Consider the following 23,251-nt stretch of genomic DNA (forward strand, 5'->3'; position numbering starts at 1 on the left):
CTGCAATCCAGATGGAGGTGCAATCCTGATAAGATGGAGGCAATGCTAGCTGGTTGGGGGAATGCAACTGAGCTGACACCTAGCCCATGAGAAATCCAGCCTGCCCACCAGCCTGTGGCCACGAGCAGGGGCTGCTTCCAGTGCCCAACTGGGATCTGTTAAGGGCACTCCACCTTTCTGGAACTGTGAGACACCTTTTTGGTTTTGGTCCACAGCCTCTATCTCCACCCAACCCACTGACAGCCTCCAACCACACCTCCATGCTGAGGGTTCATATTACAGGCTTAACTGATCGTTCTCCAAAGAAGATCGCTTTGCTGCTGCGGGTCACGGTGGCATTCTCAAAAGGGTGTACTGGAGGTTCATCTTGCCCCATGAAGCTGGTACATGCACTGGGGCAGCTCATGCCAATAGAGAGAGATGAGGGAGATACAAAGATATCAGGAGTGCTCATTACTTGTTCTAAGCAGTACCAGGGATTCTGTGAGCCCTATCTAGTATTTCTGCTGGTGTGCTCAGAAGCAGTGTCTCTCGGAGGAGGAAATTAGTGTCCGTCTAATAATTAGTCACATGTCTACTCTCGCAGGGTATTTGGTTTCAAGAATGTTGAAGGCATGCTTCACAAATCTCCCTTTTTATCTCTGAATCATAGAATCATAGAATCATAGAATATCAGGGTTGGAAGGGACCTCAGGAGGTCATCTAGTCCAACCCCCTGCTCAAAGCAGGATCAATCCCCAATTAAATCATCCCAGCCAGGGCTTTGTCAAGCCTGACCTTAAAAACTTCTAAGGAAGGAGATTCTACCACCTCCCTAGGTAACGCATTCCAGTGTTTCACCACCCTCCTAGTGAAAAAGTTTTTCCTAATATCCAACCTAAACTTTCCCCACTGCAACTTGAGACCATTACTCCTTGTCCTGTCCTCTTCTACCACTGAGAATAGTCTAGAACCATCCTCTCTGGAACCACCTCTCAGGTAGTTGAAAGCAGCTATCAAATCCCCCCTCATTCTTCTCTTCTGCAGACTAAACAATCCCAGTTCCCTCAGCCTCTCCTCATAAGTCATGTGTTCCAGACCCCTAATCATTTTTGTTGCCCTTTGCTGGACTCTCTCCAATTTATCCACATCCTTCTTGTAGTGTGGGGCCCAAAACTGGACACAGTTCTCCAGATGAGGCCTCACCAATGTCGAATAGAGGGGGACGATCACGCCCCTCGATCTGCTGGCTATGCCCCTACTTATACATCCCAAAATGCCATTGGCCTTCTTGGCAACAAGGGCACACTGCTGACTCATATCCAGCTTCTCGTCCACTGTCACCCCTAGGTCCTTTTCCGCAGAACTGCTGCCTAGTCATTCGGTCCCTAGTCTGTAGCGGTGCGTTGGGTTCTTCCGTCCTAAGTGCAGAACCCTGCACTTATCCTTATTGAACCTCATCAGATTTCTTTTGGCCCAATTTGTCTAGGTCCCTCTGTATCCTATCCCTGCCCTCCAGAGTATCTACCTCTCCTCCTAGTTTAGTATCATCCGCAAATTTGCTGAGAGTGCAATCCATACCATCCTCCAGATCATTTATTAAGATATTGAACAAAACCGGCCCCAGGACCGACCCCTGGGGCACTCCACTTGACACCGGCTGCCAACTAGACATGGAGCCATTGATCACTACCCGTTGAGCCCGACAATCTAGCCAGCTTCCTACCCACCTTATAGTGCATTCATCCAGCCCATACTTCTTTAACTTGCTGACAAGAATACAGTGGGAGACAGTGTCAAAAGCTTTGCTAAAGTCAAGAAACAATACATCCACTCCTTTCCCTTCATCCACAGAACCAGTAATCTCATCACAGAAGGCGATTTGATTAGTCAGGCATGACCTTCCCTTGGTGAATCCATGCTGAGTGTTCCTGATCACTTTCCTCTCATGTAAGTGCTTCAGGATTGATTCTTTGAGGACCTGCTCCATGATTTTTCTGGGAACTGAGGTGAGGCTGACTGGCCTGTAGTTCCCAGGATCCTCCTTCTTCCCTTTTTTAAAGATTGGCACTACATTAGCCTTTTTCCAGTCATCCGGGACTTCCCCGGTTCGCCACGAGTTTTCGAAGATAATGGCCAATGGCTCTGCAATCACAGCCACCAATTCCTTTAGCACTCTCAGATGCAACGCATCCGGCCCCATGGACTTGTGCACATCCAGCTTTTCTAAATAGTCCCTTACCACCTCTTTCTCCACAAAGGGCTGGCCATCTACTCCCCATGCTGTGATGCCCAGGGCAGCTGTCTGGGAGCTGACCTTGTTAGTGAAGACAGAGGCAAAAAAAGCATTGAGTACATTAGCTTTTTCCACATCCTCTGTCACTAGGTTGCCTCCCTCATTCAGTAAGGGGCCCATACTTTCCTTGGCTTTCTTCTTGTTGCCAACATCCCTGAAGAAACCCTTCTTGTTTTTCTTGACATCTCTTGCTAGCTGCAGCTCCAGGTGCGATTTGGCCCTCCTGATTTCATTCCTACATGCCCGAGCAATATTTTTATACTCTTCCCTGGTCATATGTCCAACCTTCCACTGCTTGTAAGCTTCTTTTTTATGTTTAAGATCCACTAGGATTTCACCTTTAAGCCAAGATGGTCGCCTGCCATATTTACTATTCTTTCGACACATCGGGATGGTTTGTCCCTGTAACCTCAACAGGGATTCCTTGAAATACAGCCAGCTCTCCTGGACTCCTTTCCCCTTCATGTTAGTCCCCTAGGGGATCCTACCCATCCGTTCCCTGAGGGAGTCGAAGTCTGCTTTTCTGAAGTCCAGGGTCCGTATCCTGCTGCTTACCTCTCTTCCCTGTGTCAGGATCCTGAACTCAACCAACTCATGGTCACTGCCTCCCAGATTCCCATCCACTTTTGCTTCCCCCACTAATTCTTCCCGGTTTGTGAGCAGCAGGTCAAGAAAAGCTCCCCCCCAGTTGGCCCATGCATTGCCATGTCAGCCTTCTTCTGATAAATGTGTTAGTCTCTAAGGTCCCACAAGTACTCCTGTTCTTTTTGTGGATACAGACTAACACGGCTGCTACTCTGAAACCTTCATTTCCCCTGGCTCTCTTGAGCTCTCTTTACTGGATGTTCTTGGGGAATCAGAGCTGCAGTCCAGTACATTATCCAGGCTAAGGGATTCGCAGAACAGCAGTTGTTTATCAGGTGAAGCCTCCTAACCGAGAGCCTTAGGGAGGATTGACAACGAGACTGTTGGAGCTACTATGTGGCCATCTCCTCAAAGAGTTGTCCTGAAAGCTGCTGAGAGAGAATGAATTGGAAACAGATCCTATTTGTCCTTGCAACCATTTATTCTGCAGGTTAATGTTCCACTCATTGAGCTCTTGCTTCCATGGGCTCTGGATTCTTATCTTCCAAGGAAGAGGAAAGGTCAATTTACAGCTTCAGCTTCTCTGCCCTCTATTCTCAGACACCAGCCCATCCAAAAATCATCAGTAACCTGCGAGCTAAGTAGCCACCCAGCCGGACCCTACCTGCCTTATGAAGTATAAGGAGATCAGAGGCTAAAGTGATATGGCTGTAGACAACCACTACTTTACCCAGAGAGCCTACATTGGCCATTCCTTTCAATACTGTATGCTCAGTCCCGACAAGGTCATTTCTGCCTTCAGGAAGAGAGTTGCTTCCAGTGTCAAAAGGAACACTAGGAGTTAGAACGTAAATGAGTTAATACACACCCCTTAATCTCTCTCTTGCCAGGTCTGCTCAGGTAAGGCTGACGGCTAGCAAAACTGTACTGATGCCCACAGACAGTGTATTCTCCTCTGCCCGTCCAAAAGAGTAACGGTTACCACCCCCATTAGCACTGTCTGCCTGCCTAGCACAGGGTTCTACAGTCCCATCTATCACCATGGTGTTCGGGCTTCTTCCAGTAGAACCAGTATCAACAGCCAAATCCCGAGTGGGCTTCATGGATTCTCCAGAACTAATGGAAGACAGATGAGTAGTCCACCCTCCTGCTCATCTCCCAAATTGCAGCATGACCCAAGGAGCCAGGTACACATGACATGGTGCCAGGTGATCAGCCCCCATGAAAGGTCTGCATTATAAAGTGACTAAGTTAACAGCAAGAACATATCATTACTAAGGGTGAACAAAATGGTCCAAGTAGATCCTTGGTATAACTCCATCAATGTTCCCCAGAGCATTATAGATAGAAGAAACGGAATGGCCAAGGCCACTCTTAAATGCTCCTTTGCTGCCAAAGGCTGATCCTCAGTTTTTGAAGACCTTACAAATTCAGGCCCATCTGACAAAGGCCTGTCTTAAGTGCTACGGCTCTGTGGCAACCAGATGGTCTCCTCCGCCCAACTGTGCCCAGTGTCTATGGCAATTCGAATTCTGCCTCTCATTGGCAGGATCATTCACTGGTGTAAGCAGTATGGCCATAGAGCATCAGGCTGGTGAATAATTATAAGGTTTCCATTTCACCTAAGGGAACTGGAAGGGTTTAGCAGGTAGACAACAGAATGTAAGGGGACTGTTGTCCCCTTGCTAAAACTCAGTGGGGGGGTTTGGTTGCTAGCTCACAGTACCAAAAGAAAGGGGAAGGGTCGATGGGAAATCAGGACCTGAAGACCTACAGTCCCCAGGGCGATAGAGAGAGGCCAATGCTCCAGGTCAGCCTGATGGACAGGGTGGGCAGGCTAATGAGGGAGTCAGGAGGCCAAGGGGTCCCGTCCTCTGTGTGAGCTATTGCCTGGGTCAGACAGAGTGGGGCTGAGCTAAGGAGAGAGCAGGGGCCCGAGCTGAGCTGGGGAGCAGAGCTGTGCTGGCCAGAGGGGCCAGAGCAGCAGCCCAGGGAGCTGGAGGCAGGGCAGCAGCAGCACTGAGGCAGAGTGGTGGAGCTGGGGCTGGGGCTGGAGCTGTCTGGAGCCGGGTGCGGTGAGCAGCTGGGGAGAGCGAGGGGGACGCTGGGCAGCGGGCCCAGCACAGGCCAGACTTGGGGGATCAGAACCCTGACGGGGTGGGGGCGATGCCGAGAAGCAGGGCCCTGCCACCTAAAGCCTGAGGGTGTGTGGCCACCACCAGAGCAAGTGTCCGACCCGCAGCATCCCTGCAGCACAGCCAGGGCCAGAGAAGGGGCCTGGGATGTGTGAGGAACAGACTGAACTGCCCTGACATCCCAGAGATGCTGGTTGTGATGTCCCCGGGCCGCAGAGCTGGGTGATGGGTTTTCCTTTCACCTTTGCCATTTTCTCCTTATTTTTTAATTAGTTGCTATTTAATAAATTCTATTTGCTTAAACTATATGTAATGTAATGGTTTTGTTCAATATCTTCATTAATGATCTAGAGGATGGTGTGGATTGCACCCTCAGCAAGTTTGCAGATGACACTAAAGTGGGAGGAGAGGTAGATACGCTGGAGGGTAGGGGTAGGCTACAGAGGGACCTAGACAAATTGGAGGATTGGGCCAAAAGAAATCTGATGAGGTTCAACAAGGACAAGTGCAGAGTCCTGCACTTAGGACGAAAGAATCCCATGCACCGCTACAGGCTGGGGACCGAATGGCTCGGCAGCAGTTCTGCAGAAAAGGACCTAGGGGTGACAGTGGATGAGAAGCTGGATATGAGTCAACAGTGTGCCCTTGGTGCCAAGAAGGCCAATGGCATTTTGGGGTGTATAAGTAAGGGTATAGCCAGCAGATCAAGGGACGTGATCATTCCCCTCTATTCGACATTGGTGAGGCCTCATCTGGAGTACTGTGTCCAGTTTTGGGCCCCACACTACAAGAAGGATGTGGAAAAATTGGAAAGAGTCCAGCAAAGGGCAACAGAAATGATTAGGGGACTGGAACACATGACTTATGAGAAGAGGCTGAGGGAACTGGGGATGTTTAGTCTGCAGAAGAGAAGAGTGAGGGGGGAATTTGATAGCTGCTTTCAACTAGCTGAAAGGGGGTTCCAAAGAGATGGATCTAGACTGTTCAGTGGTACCAGATTACAGAACAAGGAGTAATGGTCTCAGGTAGCAGTGGGGGAGGTTTAGGTTGGATGTTACGAAAAACTTTTTCACTAGGAGGGTGGTGAAGCACTGGAATGCGTTACCTAGGGAGGTGGTGGAATCTCTTTCCTGAGAGGTTTTCAAGATCAGGTTTGACAAAGCCCTGGCTGGGATGATTTAGTTGGGGATTGGTCCTGCTTTGAGCAGGAGGTTGGTCTAGATGTCCTCCTGAGGTCCCTTTCAACCTGATATTCTAGGATTCAGTGGGTCAGGGAAGCGTCCAGAGTGGAAAGAGCACCCTGGAGTGGGGACACCCGAGCCCTGCCTAAGTGACCACGACAAGGTTGGGGCTCGAGTCCCCCAGGAATCCTGGACCCAGCCTTGTTGGGGTTATGAGGACTCTGCCACACAGGAGAGTGGAAGGGGAGCTCTCAAGGGCAGGCAGGTCTCTGGGTAAAGGAAGTGGGAGCGAGGACTCAGATCCTTTCGCTAGCCCATTTCATCGGGGTAGTGTGTAAGACAGGAAAGTTCCCCACAATAGTGGGACCATTCCCCCGGTTACAAGAAGTTGGTGGATTTGTCATCTTTATGTAAAATCTGTCTAGATACTTCTATGGATCACAGCACCTTTGTTTCTGGATTGAGCTTCACAACGCCCCCTGCCCCCAACAGTCCCATTTTACAGATGGGAAACTGAGACACAGAGCAAATGCCGTGACCTCCCAAAGATCACACAGGAAATTTTTGGCACCACTAGGAAGATAACCTGAGCCCCAGGCCAGTGCCTGAACCAGGACACCATTCGTCCACCTCTTTATCAATAAAAAATGCAGAGGAGCCCCAAGCACCTCTCAATTCAGTTAAAGAGCAGCAATTGGTTCAGCAAATTGAAAAGAAAAACAAGAAAAGCTTGAAGTTGCTGGATTATCTTTTGCCATGGCCACGTCAGAGCTCTCAGCAAAGCAGGTAGATCTTACCCTCCCACTACTGCACTGTAAATGACCCACAGCCCAGCGTCAGATCGCTTCAGAAGTTTCACCCATATGGTTATTTACAGTTGTGCCATGGGCAGAATGGCAGTTCAGATTCTGCTCTTCACTGACCTTTTTTTTTAAAACCATGGCTGCTGCTCAACTAAGTGGCTCAGTCCAGAATTTTGGTCTCCTTGCTAGAGTATGTATTTGTCCCCCATTACAGCATCTGAGCCCCTCCCAATCATTAATGTATTTACTCTCACAGTACCTCATGTGAGGTAGGGCTGTGCTATTATCTGCATTTTACAGAGAAGAAACTGAGACACAGAGACACTCGATGAATTTCCTAAGGTCACACAAGGAGTCTGTGGCAGAAGACACAATTGAACCCTGCTCTCCAGCTACTTCCGTAACCCCTGGGCCATCCTCCATCTCCTGTGCATCCCCTCCGCTGCGTCACCACAGAATCAAAGAGTACATGCCGTGCACTGAAAGCCTGGGGAGTTGGTTTGGTTTTCAGCCACTTCGGTCAGTAACTACATTTTGCACTGTGAGTTCTGTACACAGCTAGTACACATTCCTGCAGGATTCAGCTATCCACAGTGACTGTCAGAGGTGAAAGAGTGGCTGACAAGTGGACCTCATGCTGGCATCAGCCAGGCAGAGAGCTTTGCTGTCTATTTAACTGGAGTGAGAAGAACCTCGCCCTGGTATCTGTTTCCAGTGAGAAGAGAGGCTGGAGAGCTTGGTGGAGATTGCTTTGGCTATTTATTTCAGAGCCATCACTTTGAGTCCACCCTGTTCTTACATCAGATGAGTTTGATGGTGTCCATCCAACAAGGTTCAAATCATAGAATCATAGACTATCAGGGTTGGAAGGGACCTCAGGAGGTCATCTAGTCCAACCCCCTGCTCAAAGCAGGACCAACCCCAACTAAGTCATCCCAGCCAGGGCTTTATCAAGCCTGACCTTATAGAGCCCTCCTCCTGTGGGATCATAGCACAATGAGAATGCACTATCCTTTCACCGCCCATGGCCATGAGGGGACCAAGCCCAGTCCAAATCGTGGGTGCAATGAGTTCAGTGCTATCATACAAATGGGTTTTAATCTCTGCTTAGGGGAGGCCAAGCACTGGAAATGCAGGGGTTGGCGACAGTCAGGCCTGAGGTGCCTTCGCAGAGCCGTTGGGGGAACTGGCCCACACCAGGCCGGTCCAATCAATCTGACACACTAACATTCCCCAAAGCCACCAGCAGCGGCCTGGAGTTGACTCCACCAGCAGAGCATTTGAACCTTTTCCCTACAGTGATGTCTTGCCACCAAGAAGAAGTTTCAGACCCACCCCTCTCATCAAGCCATAAGGAAGGGGAGGCTGATCATGACAATCTGGCTGGGATGATTTAATTGGGGATTGGTCCTGCTTTGAGCAGGGGGTTGGACTAGATGACCTCCTGAGGTCCCTTCCAACCCTGATATTCTATGATTCTATGACAACCCCTCCCCAGCCAAGAACCCCGCCACTACCTCAGTGGCTCATGAACAGACAAGAGCCTCCGTTTTTAGCGTGCTCTAGACCCAACCTCCCAGTAGCCTCAATGAGTCCTAGAGCTTAAGGTCAGTAGGGACCACCATTTCATCTCGCCGGACCTTCTGTAGATCACAAGCCTCCAACACCCGCACGCTGAGCCCAGCCATGGAAATGAGACCAACATGAAGGAGTTGTTTGTGCTTCTGCTGCTCTGCTGCTGTCCCACTGCATGCTGGCCTCTGCTTTGGAGCCCAGACAGAGGAGAGGCAGATGGTTATTGACACTGTCCCACAATGTTCTGAGGTCTGAACGGGCATAGCCAGAGGGGCAGCAGATTTATCCACAGTGACGGACTCTCAGCTGGGTCCCAAGAAGCCTGGTGCTTCAGAGCTGCCGTTCTTTTCCATATCAGCTGAGACAATCTTCAAGCCAGTGAGCACAAAATAAAAGTGAATGAATGAATAGACTTAAGAGCTGCAGTGTCATTCACAAGGATAGACACAGCTGCCGTAATCAATCCTGCTGCCCTTGGGAGTACAATGGTCAGTGATTTATTGGTGGGTATCCTCACCAGGCAAAGGTCCGCGGCTGCAGGCTGAGCTAAATTAATGAGTTGCAGTATATTTAGTAAGTGATTGGGCACACCAAAGAGGGATGGGGTGGAAGTTGGGGGAAAAATACATTTCCCAGCTAGGAAATTCCCTTCATGAAAAAAATCTCTACAGCTGAGCAGCAGCCAGGGACAAAAAACACCCTCTTGGAACTTCATGATTACAGCAGGATAGAACTCAGATCTTCCTATTACAGAAAGCACAGGCACCTGCCATTGGAGCTAAGGGAAAATCTCCTCTAAGCAGAAGCAGTATAGAGTTAATGGCACACAATTGAGCAGTTCTGATTGCTGCCAGTAGAAGGCAGTCATGTACATACAAACCAATTCATTACAATAGCTTTATGGGAAATATAGGATGGTCCAGCGATCAGGGTGCTAGCCTGGGACTCCACAGAGCCTGGTCCAATGCCTTGGTCTGCCATAGACTTCTTGTGTGACCTTGGGAAAGTCACTTCGTCTCCTGTGCCTCAGTTTCCCATCCATAAAATAGGGTGAATAGTACTTTCCTGTGGGACAGGGGTGCTGTGAGGATAAATACACTGTGAGATACTCAGATACTAGAGTAACAGGGCCATGTGAGTCCCTGAAATAACTGAAGCTTCTTTCTCTAAAGCTCCTGGTGCTGTGGACAGAACCCTATGGGCCATTGGTCTTTTAGGTGATGGCAATTTCTAAGTTGATCCGTTCCCTTGTTTCAACAGTTTTTGAGCAATGGCTGCTTGGGAGTCGGGGGGTGAAAAGGAAAATGGATCTATCAATGGCTAGCTTTCCCCTTTTGTGTCTGAGCTGCAGGGAGTCCCAGCCAAGCCTGGCTCACATCTTTTTGAAATGATTTTTATACAATTTTTCCCTTTGTTGGCAAGAAGCGAACGTGGCTCTTTCCAGCTCTGGCTGGGCTCTTTGATGCAATAGTAATGGGCTGAACAGTCCTTGTTAAACAGCCTCTTTGCAAAGGTAAGGGATTTAGCTGCTGCTTTTCTGTTGGGTCTCGCTGCAGCTGTCTGCACTAGGGACATTTACCTTTCCAGTCGCCCACCATTGCAGTCACTGGGGAAGCCCAGCATGGTAGTGACGATGGGAGCCTTAATACAGACAAGCTGCTGGTGTGTTAACCACGGTGCTGGCTAATCCTGCCCAGAGCAAGTAGAGATGGCATGGTGCAGGCCATCTACACGCGCTGCCCTCTATTGCAACAGACTCACTGGTGGATTAGTGTTAGCAGGTGTGATAAATGAAGTGTGCGTGTGCGGGGTGGCTCCCTTTTATGGACACCCAGCCAGACAGTTAGCTGTAAAATCCCTCTTGGTAGCTATTCTCTGCTTGCTTTACCTGTAAAAGGTTAAAAAGTCCCCCAGATAAAGAAAAGGGAGTGGGCACCTGACCAAAAGAGCCAATGGGAAGGCTAGAACTTTTTAAAGTTGGGAAAAGAGCCTTCCCTTTGTGTCTGTTGTGGCCCTCTGGGAAACAGAGAGCACCAGGAATGCTGCGTAAACCTTTAAGCCAGGTATGAGAAATCATCAGATCATACCTAGAATTACTTATTTGAAACCCCCCCAAATATGTAAGTAAATTAGGAATGTTTAGATAGAGGTGATCAGGTTTATTTCTTTATTTTGGCTTGTGGATCTCCTCTGTGCTAACCTCAGATGCTTTTGTTTTGCTTGTAACCTTTAAGCTGAACTCCCAAGAAAGCTATTTTGGGTGCTTAATTTTTGGAATTGCTCTTTTGAAATCTAGCAAAAGCCTAAATTCCAGATGTATTTTCTTGCTTTTTGTTTTTAATAAAATTTTATTTTTTTTAAGAACAGGATTTGGATTGTTGTGTCCTAAGAGGTTTGTGCCTATGCTGTTTGATTAGCTGTTGTCACCAGCTAATTTCCTTTGTTTTCTTTCTCAGCTCTTCCCTGGAGTGGGGGGTGAAAGGGCTTGAGGGTTCCCCACAGGGAGGAATTCCCAAGTGCTTCTTCCTGGATTCAAAGGGTTTTTTGCATTTGGGTGGTGGCAACGTTTACCAAGCCAAGGTCAGAGAGAAGCTGGAACCTTGGGAGTTTAATACCAGCCTGGAGTGGCCAGTATTAATTTTTGGAATCCTTGTGGGCCTCCACCTTCTGCACTCGAAGCGCCAGAGTGGGGAATCAGCCTTGACAGCAGGGGTGGGAAATGTGAAGGCTCTAGTGTAGACATGGCCTGTCCATGAATTAATTGGGCCCAGAGCGCACAATCCCACACACAACATCTGTGCCATAGAGCCACCTAGCTAGGCAAGGGCCCAGGGATGCCTCTGGGGTGTGTGAGTTCTCTGCAAAGCCATGCAGCTCTGAGCAGTTTGAGCCCAAACAGCCCCACGCAGGGCTAGGTAGACCCGTCACACCCTGATGGTGTTGGTGGGCACTCCCTTCTGCCCCTAGCAATGGGCGCTGAGGCCTGTGATTCCCCACTAACCAGTTGGGTCCTGGTTTCTACACAAATACAATTTATCTATGCTCTTGCAGTCTGCCCATCACCATGATCTCTGAACTTGGTAGCTTTTATAGCCCTTTTCATCAAAGCACTTTACAAGGGTGGTTAAGTATTATCCCCATTTTATATTTGGGGTAACTGAGGCAGAGAAGTTTAAGGCTAAATTTTTCAAGAGCAGCTACTGATCTTGGATACACAACTTCAGACACTTAGTGCCTGCTTTTCTAAGGTGCTGAGCACCCATGCCGATGGGTGGCGAGTCTATGGGCCCATGGTGGCTGGGCACCAGCAATATTCCTGTCCCAGGGTCCCGGCTCCAGCAAAGTTTCCCACCTACCGCCCCTGGGCGATTTAAAACAGCCCGGGGGCGCCCGCCACCACCCACAGCGCAGCGGGGCTGAGCGGCTTCCTGCGCGCTCGCTCCACGTGGCAGTCGGCAGGTCCTTGCAGCCCGTGTGAGGGGGTGTGGCACTGCGCGCTGCCCCCCCCCAACACCCCTGCGGCCAATGGGAAGACAGCAGCGTGAGGAGACCCCCCGGCCTGCCCCGCCTAGGAGCCGCTGCCGGAGGAGGTGCCCCAGGTAAGCATCGAACCCCCCATCCACTTCCAGAGCCTGCTCCCACACCCCCTCCGCAAACACACCCTTCGGCCCCCAAATTTCCTCCTGCACCCCCACCTCCTCTTGCCCCCAAACTCCCTCCCAGAGCCTGCATCCCTCACCCCCTCCTGCACCCTGAACCCCCTCCCCCCTAACTCCCTCTTGCACTCCCACCCCTCCCCTGCACCTACTTTTGTCCCCAAACTCCCTCCCAGAGCCTGCACCCAGCACCCAAACTCATTCCCAGAGCCTGCACTCCAGACCCCCTCCCAGAGCCTGACTTCTCACCCCTTCTGCACCCAAATTCCCTTCTAGAGCCTGCACCCAGCACCCCTTCTGCACCCCAATCCCCTGCCCCAGCCCAGAGCCTGCACCCAAACTCCATCCCAGAGCCTGAACCCCAGACCTCCAACTCCCTCCCAGAGCCTTAGGCAGGTGTGTGTGGGGAGTTGGTGGTGGTGGGGGGGCGGGTTCTGAGTGTTCTGGGCACCACCAAAATTTCTACAAACCTGCAGCCCCTGCCCACGCCTCCCATTGACAGCAGCCGGAGCTGTAGGTGATTGATACATCTGGCAGGGGTCTCAGTGGTTACAACCCATGGCTCCATCTGTTAGTTCAATGCTTTATCCACTGAATCACGCTGCCCAAAGGTGTCTGTCACAGAGCGGCTGCCCCTTTAAGGGGAGTTGGGCCCAGCCTTACCTGTGACTGAGCAGCAACCTCCCAGCTGAGACTGATGGGTGATTATAAAAGCCAGCATACAGCCAGCTGGGAGGGAGCTGCCAGGGCACAGGAGGCTCTGGCTGAAAGCTCCTGGCTTAAGGGGAACAAGTATAAGAAGCAGATTGGCTCCTGTGGAGCCAGCGAACCCCCAACATATGGCCTATAGGAAGACTGGGAGAAAACTCTCCTTTGCATTACTGACAGGTTTCAGAGTAACAGCCGTGTTAGTCTGTATTCGCAAAAAGAAAAGGAGGACGTGTGGCACCTTAGAGACTAACCAATTTATTTGAGCATAAGCTTTCGTGAGCTACAGCTCACTTCATCGGATGCATACTGTGGAAACTGCAGAAGACAGCTGTGTTTGTCTTCTCCTTCATGGAGAATCTGAGCCAGACTTTGGGGTGTGGCCTCAGTCCTTCCAGGGCTATAGGAGACAGGGCAGCCGCCTATAGCGATCCTACAGATGGCTGGGTTAATCCCAACTGTGTGGCTCCCATGACTCTTGTTCACTACCCGCTAAGTAGGGGTGAATTTCTATTTTCCTGCACTGCAGAAATGTGTATCGTAGGGTGCCAAATACAGCAGGAAGGTCCCAAGTAGGGCTGGGCTGGGCAAATGGCGTCAAGCTATTATCTGCAAATATTGGTTTGAAATGGAGAGTGAAATTCAATAGTGCCAGATTAGCGACTGGCACTGGGAGAGTAACGAAAACGAATGAGCACTTTAAAAATCATGAAATTCTTCACGTTGTCTGCCAAAGACCTAGGGAATGCTTAGCTCAGACACGATCCCTAACCAGACTCTATTACCAGCCTCCTGCAACTGATCTTCCAGGGTGCAATTCATCCCTGAGCAAGCAGCTAGTGCCACAGGTAGGCATCACTTAAACCGTGCTTAGGTGGGATTTAAATAGTACCTCGGTCTTTGGCACAGTGGCCAGTGTCTCCCGCCAGGAGCCGAAGCCAGCTTTGTCTCCTAGACTAAAACCAACTTAAACTAAACAAGCTCATCTGCAGATTAGAGCAAGTTGTAACTGCTGATGATTTTTCATTCTTCCTGTGCTCCTCTGGCCACCAGGGAGACACTGCTTGAGCAGGACTGCGGCTCAACCCATGCTGAAAGAATTAAACACCGTGCAACGCACAAGCATCACCAATCTTGGCAGTGCCAGAGCTCAAGGGGGGAGTGCCCTGGGTAAGAATTCCCCCAGATTTGAATCTTGTTTGTGTTTTCTCTTTCCTGTGAATTCAACTTCTCAACACCAGGAGCAGGTCATGTACCCAAAGAGACGGGGCATTGCTGAAGTCAAACACACCAGGCTAGGCCCCACTTATCTCTCCCTCTCCCTTTTCTTGCAAGCTCCTGTCGACTTTGAATCAGTCCAGCAGACAGGATTTAACCGAACGCTCACCACGGGACAGCTGTGTCCAGCAACATTCCAATGGACACATGAGTTTTCCTTTACACACCACAGGGCTCCACTCCCAGAAGGAAAAATAGCTCCCACCAATTCAGCACAGAATTCATGTAGCGTTAGCCCCAGTCTTCCAACACAGAGACGGCAGGTCCAGCGTTTACTGCTAGATGCTCTGAGGCATCTACATTTTAAACAGAATTTTTGTCTGTCAACAAATAATTGTTGGCTTGGCTATCTTACAAGAGAGGGGGGCAGTAAAACCAAACTGGACAGTGCCTCCTCAGTCAGGATACCAGAGCTTTCAAGTTATTGGGCATGATGCAGAACTCGCGGGGCAAGGTTCTCTGACCAGTTACGCTGTGAGTTAGGGTCCATTCTGGCCTTCAGGTCTATGAAGAGACCCAGGCACCACTGACTCTTAGTAATCCTCCAAACTGGGAAAGAAAAGCAGAGGGTGGGGAGGCTATAACTGATGGAGAAAGCCAGCAGGGAAAAAACTCACCATTAGCAAGGTCTTATCTCAAGGCTTAGTGCTTTTAACCTAAAATTCCCCAGTGTGGGGTTCAACCCAGCCCGGTGAGCCCTGAGAATAGAGCCCAGCCTGCCCAAAGACCATATCCCTGGTACGGCTCAGACTCTTCCTTGAGCACCTGCCCACGCTGAGCTCAGCTTAACCCTTTGCTCACCAAGGACCAGGAAATGAGCACATTTTAGCCAGTGCTGCCAACATAGAATCATAGAATATCAGGGTTGGAAGGGACCTCAGGAGGTCATCTAGTCCAACCCCCTGCTCAAAAGCAGGACCAATCCCCAATTAAATCATCCCAGCCAGGGCTTTGTCAAGCCTGACCTTAAAAACTTCTAAGGAAGGAGATTCCACCACCTCCCTAGGCAACGCATTCCAGTGTTTCACCACCCTCCTCGTGAAAAAGTTTTTCCTAATATCCAACCTAAACCTCCCCCACTGCAACTTGAGACCATTACTCCTTGTCCTGTCCTCTTCTACCACTGAGAATAGTCTAGAACCATCCTCTCTGGAACCACCTCTCAGGTAGTTGAAAGCAGCTATCAAATCCCCCCTCATTCTTCTCTTCTGCAGACTAAACAAGCCCAGTTCCCTCAGCCTCTCCTCATAAGTCATGTGTTCCAGACCCCTAATCATTTTTGTTGCCCTTTGCTGGACTCTCTCCAATTTATCCACATCCTTCTTGTAGTGTGGGGCCCAAAACTGGACACAGTTCTCCAGATGAGGCCTCACCAATGTCGAATAGAGGGGGACGATCACGCCCCTCGATCTGCTGGCTATGCCCCTACTTATACATCCCAAAATGCCATTGGCCTTCTTGGCAACAAGGGCACACTGCTGGCTCATATCCAGCTTCTCGTCCACTGTCACCCCTAGGTCCTTTTCCGCAGAACTGCTGCCTAGCCATTCGGTCCCTAGTCTGTAGCGGTGCATTGGGTTCTTCCGTCCTAAGTGCAGAACCCTGCACTTATCCTTATTGAACCTCATCAGATTTCTTTTGGCCCAATCCTCCAATTTGTCTAGGTCCCTCTGTATCCTATCCCTGCCCTCCAGAATATCTACCTCTCCTCCTAGTTTAGTATCATCCGCAAATTTGCTGAGAGTGCAATCCACACCATCCTCCAGATCATTTATGAAGATATTGAACAAAACCGGCCCCAGGACCGACCCCTGGGGCACTCCACTTGACACCGGCTGCCAACTAGACATGGAGCCATTGATCACTACCCATTGAGCCCGACAATCTAGCCAACTTTCTACCCACCTTATAGTGCATTCATCCAGCCCATACTTCTTTAACTTGCTGACAAGAATACAGTGGGAGATAGTGTCAAAAGCTTTGCTAAAGTCAAGAAACAATACATCCACTGCTTTCCCTTCATCCACAGAACCAGTAATCTCATCACAGAAGGCGATTTGATTAGTCAGGCATGACCTTCCCTTGGTGAATCTATGCTGGCTATCACTGTGAGAGGAAGCAGGGGTGCTACATGATGTGTCCTTTGCTCTTGGAGTCTATCAGCCAGGGTAGAATTTCAGCAGGGAGCTAGGGCACGCACACTGGGCATGGGTTGTCACGCCGTCCCGCCCCCATCTAGCACACACCGCAGCATATGGGACAAGCAGCAGGGGAGACTGGCCACACCTGATAGCCGGCAGGCCACAGCCCTTGGTGAACTGCCTGGCATTGTGCCTCCGAGCACTTGAGTACTCGATGAGACTCCTGCCCTGCAATGTGGGCAAAACCCCTCCCTCTCTTGACACTAGCAGGTCCAGGCAGCCCCAGGCAAGGCTGGGGGGTTCCCGTTTGCGGGAACTTAATTTAGGTACAAACACACACAAGCTGCTTTGCAAGGTAAGAGGACATAGGAAGGTCTTCCAGGAGCAAGGAATCTGCCAGTTGCCCAGAGGTGCCCAGGCCTTTCCATGCCAGTGTGCTGCCTGACTAGGCCAGCATTTCAAATGGGTGAGAACCCACGGCACTAGCTTTGTACATGGGAGGCTGCAGGGTTGCTCCTAACAGATTGGTTTCTTGTACCAGATATGGGCAGGCTACCAAGCCTCCTTCTCAGAGAGTGACACCGGAGATGTGTCTCCCATAAGATCCTTTAATGCCCTGCCAGGAATCACAGTTGTGAGCCTAAGCAAGGTGTGTTACACACGGCTCCACCTAGTGTCTGAACAATACGACACCGTTTCACATTCCATTGCACAGCTCAAACACACTGCGCAAGACAATGAATAAAGAGCTGCCAAGCAGGAACCGTTTGCAGAGTTCAGCCTAGGAGCAGCACCGCTTACTGGCATGTTATCCTATTAACTGGCTATGTACAGACAGCTCTTCCGCAGAGCAATCTTTCAACACTGTGCAAGGCAAATGGGAGTCTAGTTCGGCCCCAGGGCAGTGCGGGCCTGCTCTGAAACCCAGTGAACCCACTGGAAAGAATCCTATTGACTTCACTGGGATTTGTCTCAGCCCATGCATGAGTAACTAACTGAAGTCAGATAACTTTGTATCTTCCAAACGAGAAATGGAGCCCAAGGAGCAGAGGAGTTTGTAGCTGATGTTGAGACCTGGGAAATCAGAAAGAGAGAGACGGGGACTGAGTAAAAGAGGCAAGAGGCACAGGCAGAGGAAGAAACCCTGTGAGAGAGAAAAGCTAGCTAGAAATTGACACATCTGTAAGATTTAAGGAGTGAATGAGGGACAGAGGATGAAATGACAAAGAGAAAGAAAACTCGAAGAAGAAAAGCAAGCTGGATTTTGCTTGTTGCTAATTGCACCTCATGTTTTAATTGAGAATTTCCCTGGCCATTTGACTCAATCCCTTGGCTGCCTCTAACCTGAAAATCTCCAACTCCGCTGGGGCTGAGAAATCATTTTAACTGGCTGCAAAAGTAAACAAGGTGCATCGACCCGCAAGACACCCGTGCTTTGTGCTGACCTGTCAGGTAAGCTCTGCCATTCTCATCTGCAAATTTAGTCCCCTCCAAGGGTCCAGCAGATGGGTTAATATTTTCATTTGCATGTGCAGCCACTGTTAAGAAGAGAAATGACCCAAATAGAGCAGTTCTGCACTCCCATGGTGCACTGAGCATGCTTCCCTTGGGGCCTACTGTGCGGCAGATGACAGAGACAACACATTTCCCCAAATCCCTCAGTAGAACTCCCCAGACCCTGCCATATAGGACCTCCCTAAAATCACTGGGTGAAATCTCTGGCCTATGTGTTACGGGAGGACAGGCTAGACTAGTACAACAGTCCCTTTTGGCCTTCGGGTCTGTGAGACTTAGTGGGAAAGGTTCTTGCTAATGTAAATTAAGGCAGTTTCAGTCCCAACTGTACTCCTTGCTTCTGATGTTGAGGAAGAATGTGGGTGAAGGGACGCTGCTGCAATGGGAACTGGAGTTGTTAAAACTCAGCCTTTTGCAGCATTCAGGATGCTGGCTGGAAAATGATTGAGCAGAAATTACACTGTGACATTCCACACTGAATCTCTCAGCAAATGCTGATCACATCTGCTCAGTTTATAAATCAAAAGAAGGCAGCGGAGGGCAAATCCTGTTCTTGGTGACAGTGGTGTAAATCCAAATCAAACCACTAATTTCAGTGACGTTACTCCAAATTTACACCAATGTAACTAGGAGCAACATTTGCCATGATTTTTCTCATAGCCGGCAGCATGGAAACCTCCAGCTGGGTTCTCTGCCTTTTCCATCATTGCTGGTAATAAAGTTTCTGCAGCCAGAACTCAGCTCACAAGTTTGTCGAGGAACAGACTAGAGTTGGTTCTGTTGGATGTTAACGAGAACCCAGCTAGCTCTCCCCTAGCTGTAAAGTGCCTCTGCCAGGGCAAAGAGCTCTGCAGTTATTTTGGCTCAGCCAGCAATGGTTCTTTGAATTGCTCTGCACTCAACATAAAGCATATTTTTCCTGACTGTCTGATTTAACATAATCACAAGTGCTTTACTTATCTAATAATTTCCAACTGAAATAGAAACTAATGTGGGCAGATTTTGAAAGCAAATGAACCCAAGCCACTCCCTTTTGCAAATGCTTCCCAAGATCACTTTTGCTGTTTGTTTACAGAGGCTTGTTGGGTTGTGGAGTGAGAGGCAAGTGTTTCTTCAGCAGGTGGCTTTGTTTAATTGGTCTCTGCAATGCCCTGAAGGGAGAGATGATAATCAGGAGAGGTTTCCTTCACAGGTCTTGGAAGGGAGAAGGAAGAGAAGGGCCTCAAAGACAAGGCTGAAAACAAAAAATGATGATTTGGATGAACAAACCTTGAGCCACAGGCTGAAAGAGATGGAGATAAAGGTGGATGGGACACTCCCATAGAATTTTTGTTCTAGCCTTGGATCTTACTTGATTCCTACTTCACTGGTGCCACTGACTTCTCTCCCTTGTTCCTGAGGCTTGCTGTTCACCTTGGTTCTTGCTACAGCATTTTAAATCTTCTTGTATTTTCCCGTCCCCAGTTTATGATCCCATTATAAATGCCCAAGTGCCTGGAGGCTCCCTGGACTTACAAGCAAAGACCACTCCACAATCATTCCCCAGTGCCCCCTTGTACTTCCCCCCCTAGATTCAACTTTTCACCCCAGCTTTACCATACTGCGGAGTTTCTGCTAGAGATGGGCTAATCTGGGATCATCTGGAGTCCCTCCAGATTCAGGGGTATTTCAATTTGGGGCTTTGCTTTGGGTGAATGTCTGCTTCTCGCCTTCTGCTCTAATTGCTGTCAAAGAGTGATGCAATGGCAAGGACATAGCTAATGATAAGCTAGCACGACAATAATAATTGGCAGCCATGCCCAATAAGTGCCCCCTGGTCTCCTGGGAAGTCCTCTGCTCTTCCTGCCCACTCCATATGTACCGATTCACTCATAAATTGCACAGTTGACGCGTCAACACCCTGTTTACTCAGGCTGTGTGTGTTTATTGGCTGTCCCAGATGTATCAGGACTGATGTTTTAACCCCTCCACAAATACAAGGCTCCCCACCACTCTGTTCCAATTAGCAAATACTTCTAGAGATGAAAGCTCTACAAGGAGCTTTCCGAGGAGAGTTTAAGTAGCTGAGTACCAGGTCACTGCATCTTGATGACCTGCACACCCATCACAGTGATGCTGTGCGTGGAACTCCCTGCCTTTTGCTAGTGGTCTGGCTTATTTCTGCAGGAATCCGAGTCTTTCTCCCCTTTCACAGCTGCTGTGTCCTTCTGATGGAAGCTACAGCTTCATGTCCCAGGAAAGCATTTCAGCACCTTTAGCCCATAGGTGGGAGCTTGAAACTAATAAGAAGTTTATTTATTGTAAACACTCAGGCAGCCTGTACATCAGCGCTGCCTTCTCCCCTTGGAGTCCTGGAGACATAAGATTCCACCCTGCCCTGTATGGGGCACAATTCCCACAAAGGACATTCTTTTTGTGCAGGATGGGTGGGATGTCAAGGTTTCAGGACCAGGTAAATGGACGGATTACAAGGGTCTGCAAGTGGCTATGATTCAGGGCTGGCTTACCTGGCTAACTATCCCTTGATAGCAGCTGTCCATGACAGAGAAGCTGGGCCCTTTGAAATAACAGCTGTATAGAGATCCTTCTGCACAGCCGAGCTCACTCCCTGCTTCAAGAAGGACCGGGAGAGGAAGTAAGGGGATCGGACATGCACAGGGGGGTTCTTTCTGCTCCACCAAAGCCATCCTCACATTAGGACAGATTTAAAGCCATTTTCATTTTCAGGTTGCATTGGCATCTCTGGGCTCAGGTGGGTCAAAGCTGCGAAAACTTCACTTGCTGTCTGGTTTTGAAGCCAACAGGTGACTGACAGGACACAACAGGCACCCCTAAACCTTCACCTAGGAGATGGTGCTGGCTGTCACGCCTGCAGACAGCTCACCCCATCCTAGCATACCCCTACCTGCTCAGGCATCCGCTCAGCATAGCTTGCTACCAACGTAGCCATCCACATTCCATCCCCCCTGCTACCTCACAGAGGACAAAAGTTACATATGACTGACCAAAGATCTGGGCTCTTCACATAGAGATTTAAGACTGGGGTCAAATTGAGCCCAGGTGCAAACAGGTACAATGCTACCAACTTCAGCTAAATTATGCTGGGTTACCCTAGGCTTTAATTTCAGTCCAAGTGTCACTTTTATTCCCCATCAGATCTGGATCTTGCTGAACAACAAAGAACCAGCAGAAGGAGGATTACTGGGCTGCCTGATTTAGAACACAGAACAGTACCGTAAGGGATTGGAGTTAAGATTGGGGGAATCCAGTGAGCAAGAACTATTGGGGTAACAAAGCAAAATACGAGCCAGCTCCATATTTTAGAAGGCAGCTGCAAAGTTCCCACAAGGGCACAGCCTTGTTGCAAGCAAAGCCAGTCCCAGCACATTACAACAGGAATTTGTCCTGGTAGCAATGTCATACCAAACAGAGCAGCTGGGCTGGGAGACTCCTATGTGCGATACCTCGTGCCAGGGTCTCCTAGCTGGGGCAGTGTCCATTGAAAAACTTTCCTCACAATTAATAACAACAAAAAGCCCCTTAAAATGTGCACTTAGGGAGGTTTTTTTTACAGATGTCCCAATAGAAAAATATACATTTCCAAAGCCCAAATGCACACAGATCTAACTCTATCAATAGTACACAGGGATGGGTTTTTATCAAATATTTAAGAGTTTTTTTTAAAAATCCTCCTAAAAGTATCTGAGATTTAAAAGAAGTTTTGGGGGTGAGGTTCTTACTGACCATCAGAATCGTAATGTTTCCAGATGTCCAGGAACTGGGATGCTGTGAGCTCAGCCAAGTGCAGGTAAGGGGCTTGCTGCTTCACCGCCATGGTCAGCTGCCAGGGCAACCCTCCGTGCTGCTCTGTCTCCTCTCTTCAGCTCCCCTGATCTCGCCACCAATATCTCTAGCCTCTCTCCGCTCGGCCTTTATATAAACCCTCCGGAGCGTGCACAGGGCCCTGGCAGCCATTAGAGGGCGCACAGTCTCCGAGAACCTAAAATATAGCCAGAAAAAGGGAGCGAATGCAAGAGAGAAATGGGTAGAGGGGGAGAGGTGTGGAGCGTAAGGGGTGATGAGATGAAGGGAGGATCTGAGTTTCTAGGATTTCGCTAACATCTGGAGGTTTCTGCATAGCAGCAGCCAACCGATCTAGTTAAAAAGACCCAGCTTTCTGGAATTCCTGCCATTGATCTATATGGCAGCCTGCTCAGAGGTCACCAGCCCTAGCATGGTACCCTCCCTATTGAAAGCGGCTCTGTGTGCTCCAGAGGGAACCGGCGGGCTTGCTGTGCTCTGGGATGAGACACGCCAGTGGAACCCATTGTAATGGAGTCCAGAGCAAACTGGGCCGAGCTCAAAGACTTTCAAGACTCCTCTGGGTTGTGGCACCCAAGCCCAGGGACAGGACCTGGGTAAGAGAATTCAGTGCTGTTCTGTCTTGGTCCAGCTGTGTAGTAAGGAGAAATAGTTATCCTGAGGACTGATCGATAACCACTGTGAATTGGGCTGGGAGGTCTCCGGCCAGCTCCACCTACCAGCTCTCCCAGCCAGTCCTTCCCCAGTGTACGTGTACGTAGCTGTGATACCCTGTGGTGGACAGCTCAGAGAGGATAAAAGATCTAGCCCTGCTGCACCCAACAAAGAATCCGTTTTGGCTGAAGTGGTAGAGATGTATCTTCGTGGAGCCACGGGCTGGTGACTGCAAGAGGCCTTATTAGTGGCCTTCCTTACAAATTTCAGAGTAATAGCCGTGTTAGTCTGTATTCGCAAAAAGAAAAGGAGGACTTGTGGCACCTTAGAGACTAACCAATTTATTTGAGCATGAGCTTTCACATTGTAGGGAGAATGGTCACTTTGGATGAGCTATTTACCAGCAGGATAGTGAGTTTGTGTGTGTGGTTTTTGGGAGGGGGGTGAGGGGGTGAGAGAACCTGGATTTGTGCAGGAAATGGCCCAACTTGATTATCATGCACATTGTGTAAAGAGTTGTCACTTTGGATGAGCTATCACCAGCAGGAGAGTGAATTTGTGTGGGGGGGTGGAGGGTGAGAAAACCTGGATTTTTGCTGGAAATGGCCCAACCTGATGATCACTTTAGATAAGCTATTACCAACAGGACAGTGGGGTGGGAGGAGGTATTGTTTCATATTCTCTGTGTATATATAAAGTCTGCTGCAGTTTCCACGGTATGCATCCGATGAAGTGAGCTGTAGCTCACGAAAGCTCATGCTCAAATAAATTGGTTAGTCTCTAAGGTGCCACAAGTCCTCCTTTTCTTCCTTACAAAGCAGTCCTTCTAGAGAGTGGGACAAGCTCCTGGTGGGATCATTGCGCGGGTTGCTACTGCCTCTTCCCTTGATGTGCCTGTTCACTAGGGAGGGGATGCTGGTCTC

At 49.4% G+C, this 23,251-nt stretch overlaps 1 protein-coding gene across 2 annotated transcripts in view; it reads right to left on the reverse strand.

The window, feature by feature from the left end:
- Window positions 1–21,780, reverse strand: part of CALB2 (calbindin 2) — a 73,475-nt gene extending 51,695 nt beyond the window's left edge. The window contains exon 1 of one of the 2 annotated variants that reach the window (XM_073307153.1): window positions 21,597–21,780. In XM_073307153.1, coding sequence (XP_073163254.1) covers window positions 21,597–21,687 — 91 coding nt within the window. In that variant the 5' untranslated portion in view covers window positions 21,688–21,780. The remainder of the gene's footprint in view (window positions 1–21,596) is intronic. The other variant, XM_073307152.1, reaches the window with a different exon arrangement.
- Between the last annotated feature and the right edge of the window lie 1,471 nt (window positions 21,781–23,251).

Source organism: Lepidochelys kempii, chromosome 12 (genome assembly GCF_965140265.1).
Source record: "Lepidochelys kempii isolate rLepKem1 chromosome 12, rLepKem1.hap2, whole genome shotgun sequence".
In the NCBI taxonomy this organism is placed as follows: domain Eukaryota; kingdom Metazoa; phylum Chordata; order Testudines; family Cheloniidae; genus Lepidochelys; species Lepidochelys kempii.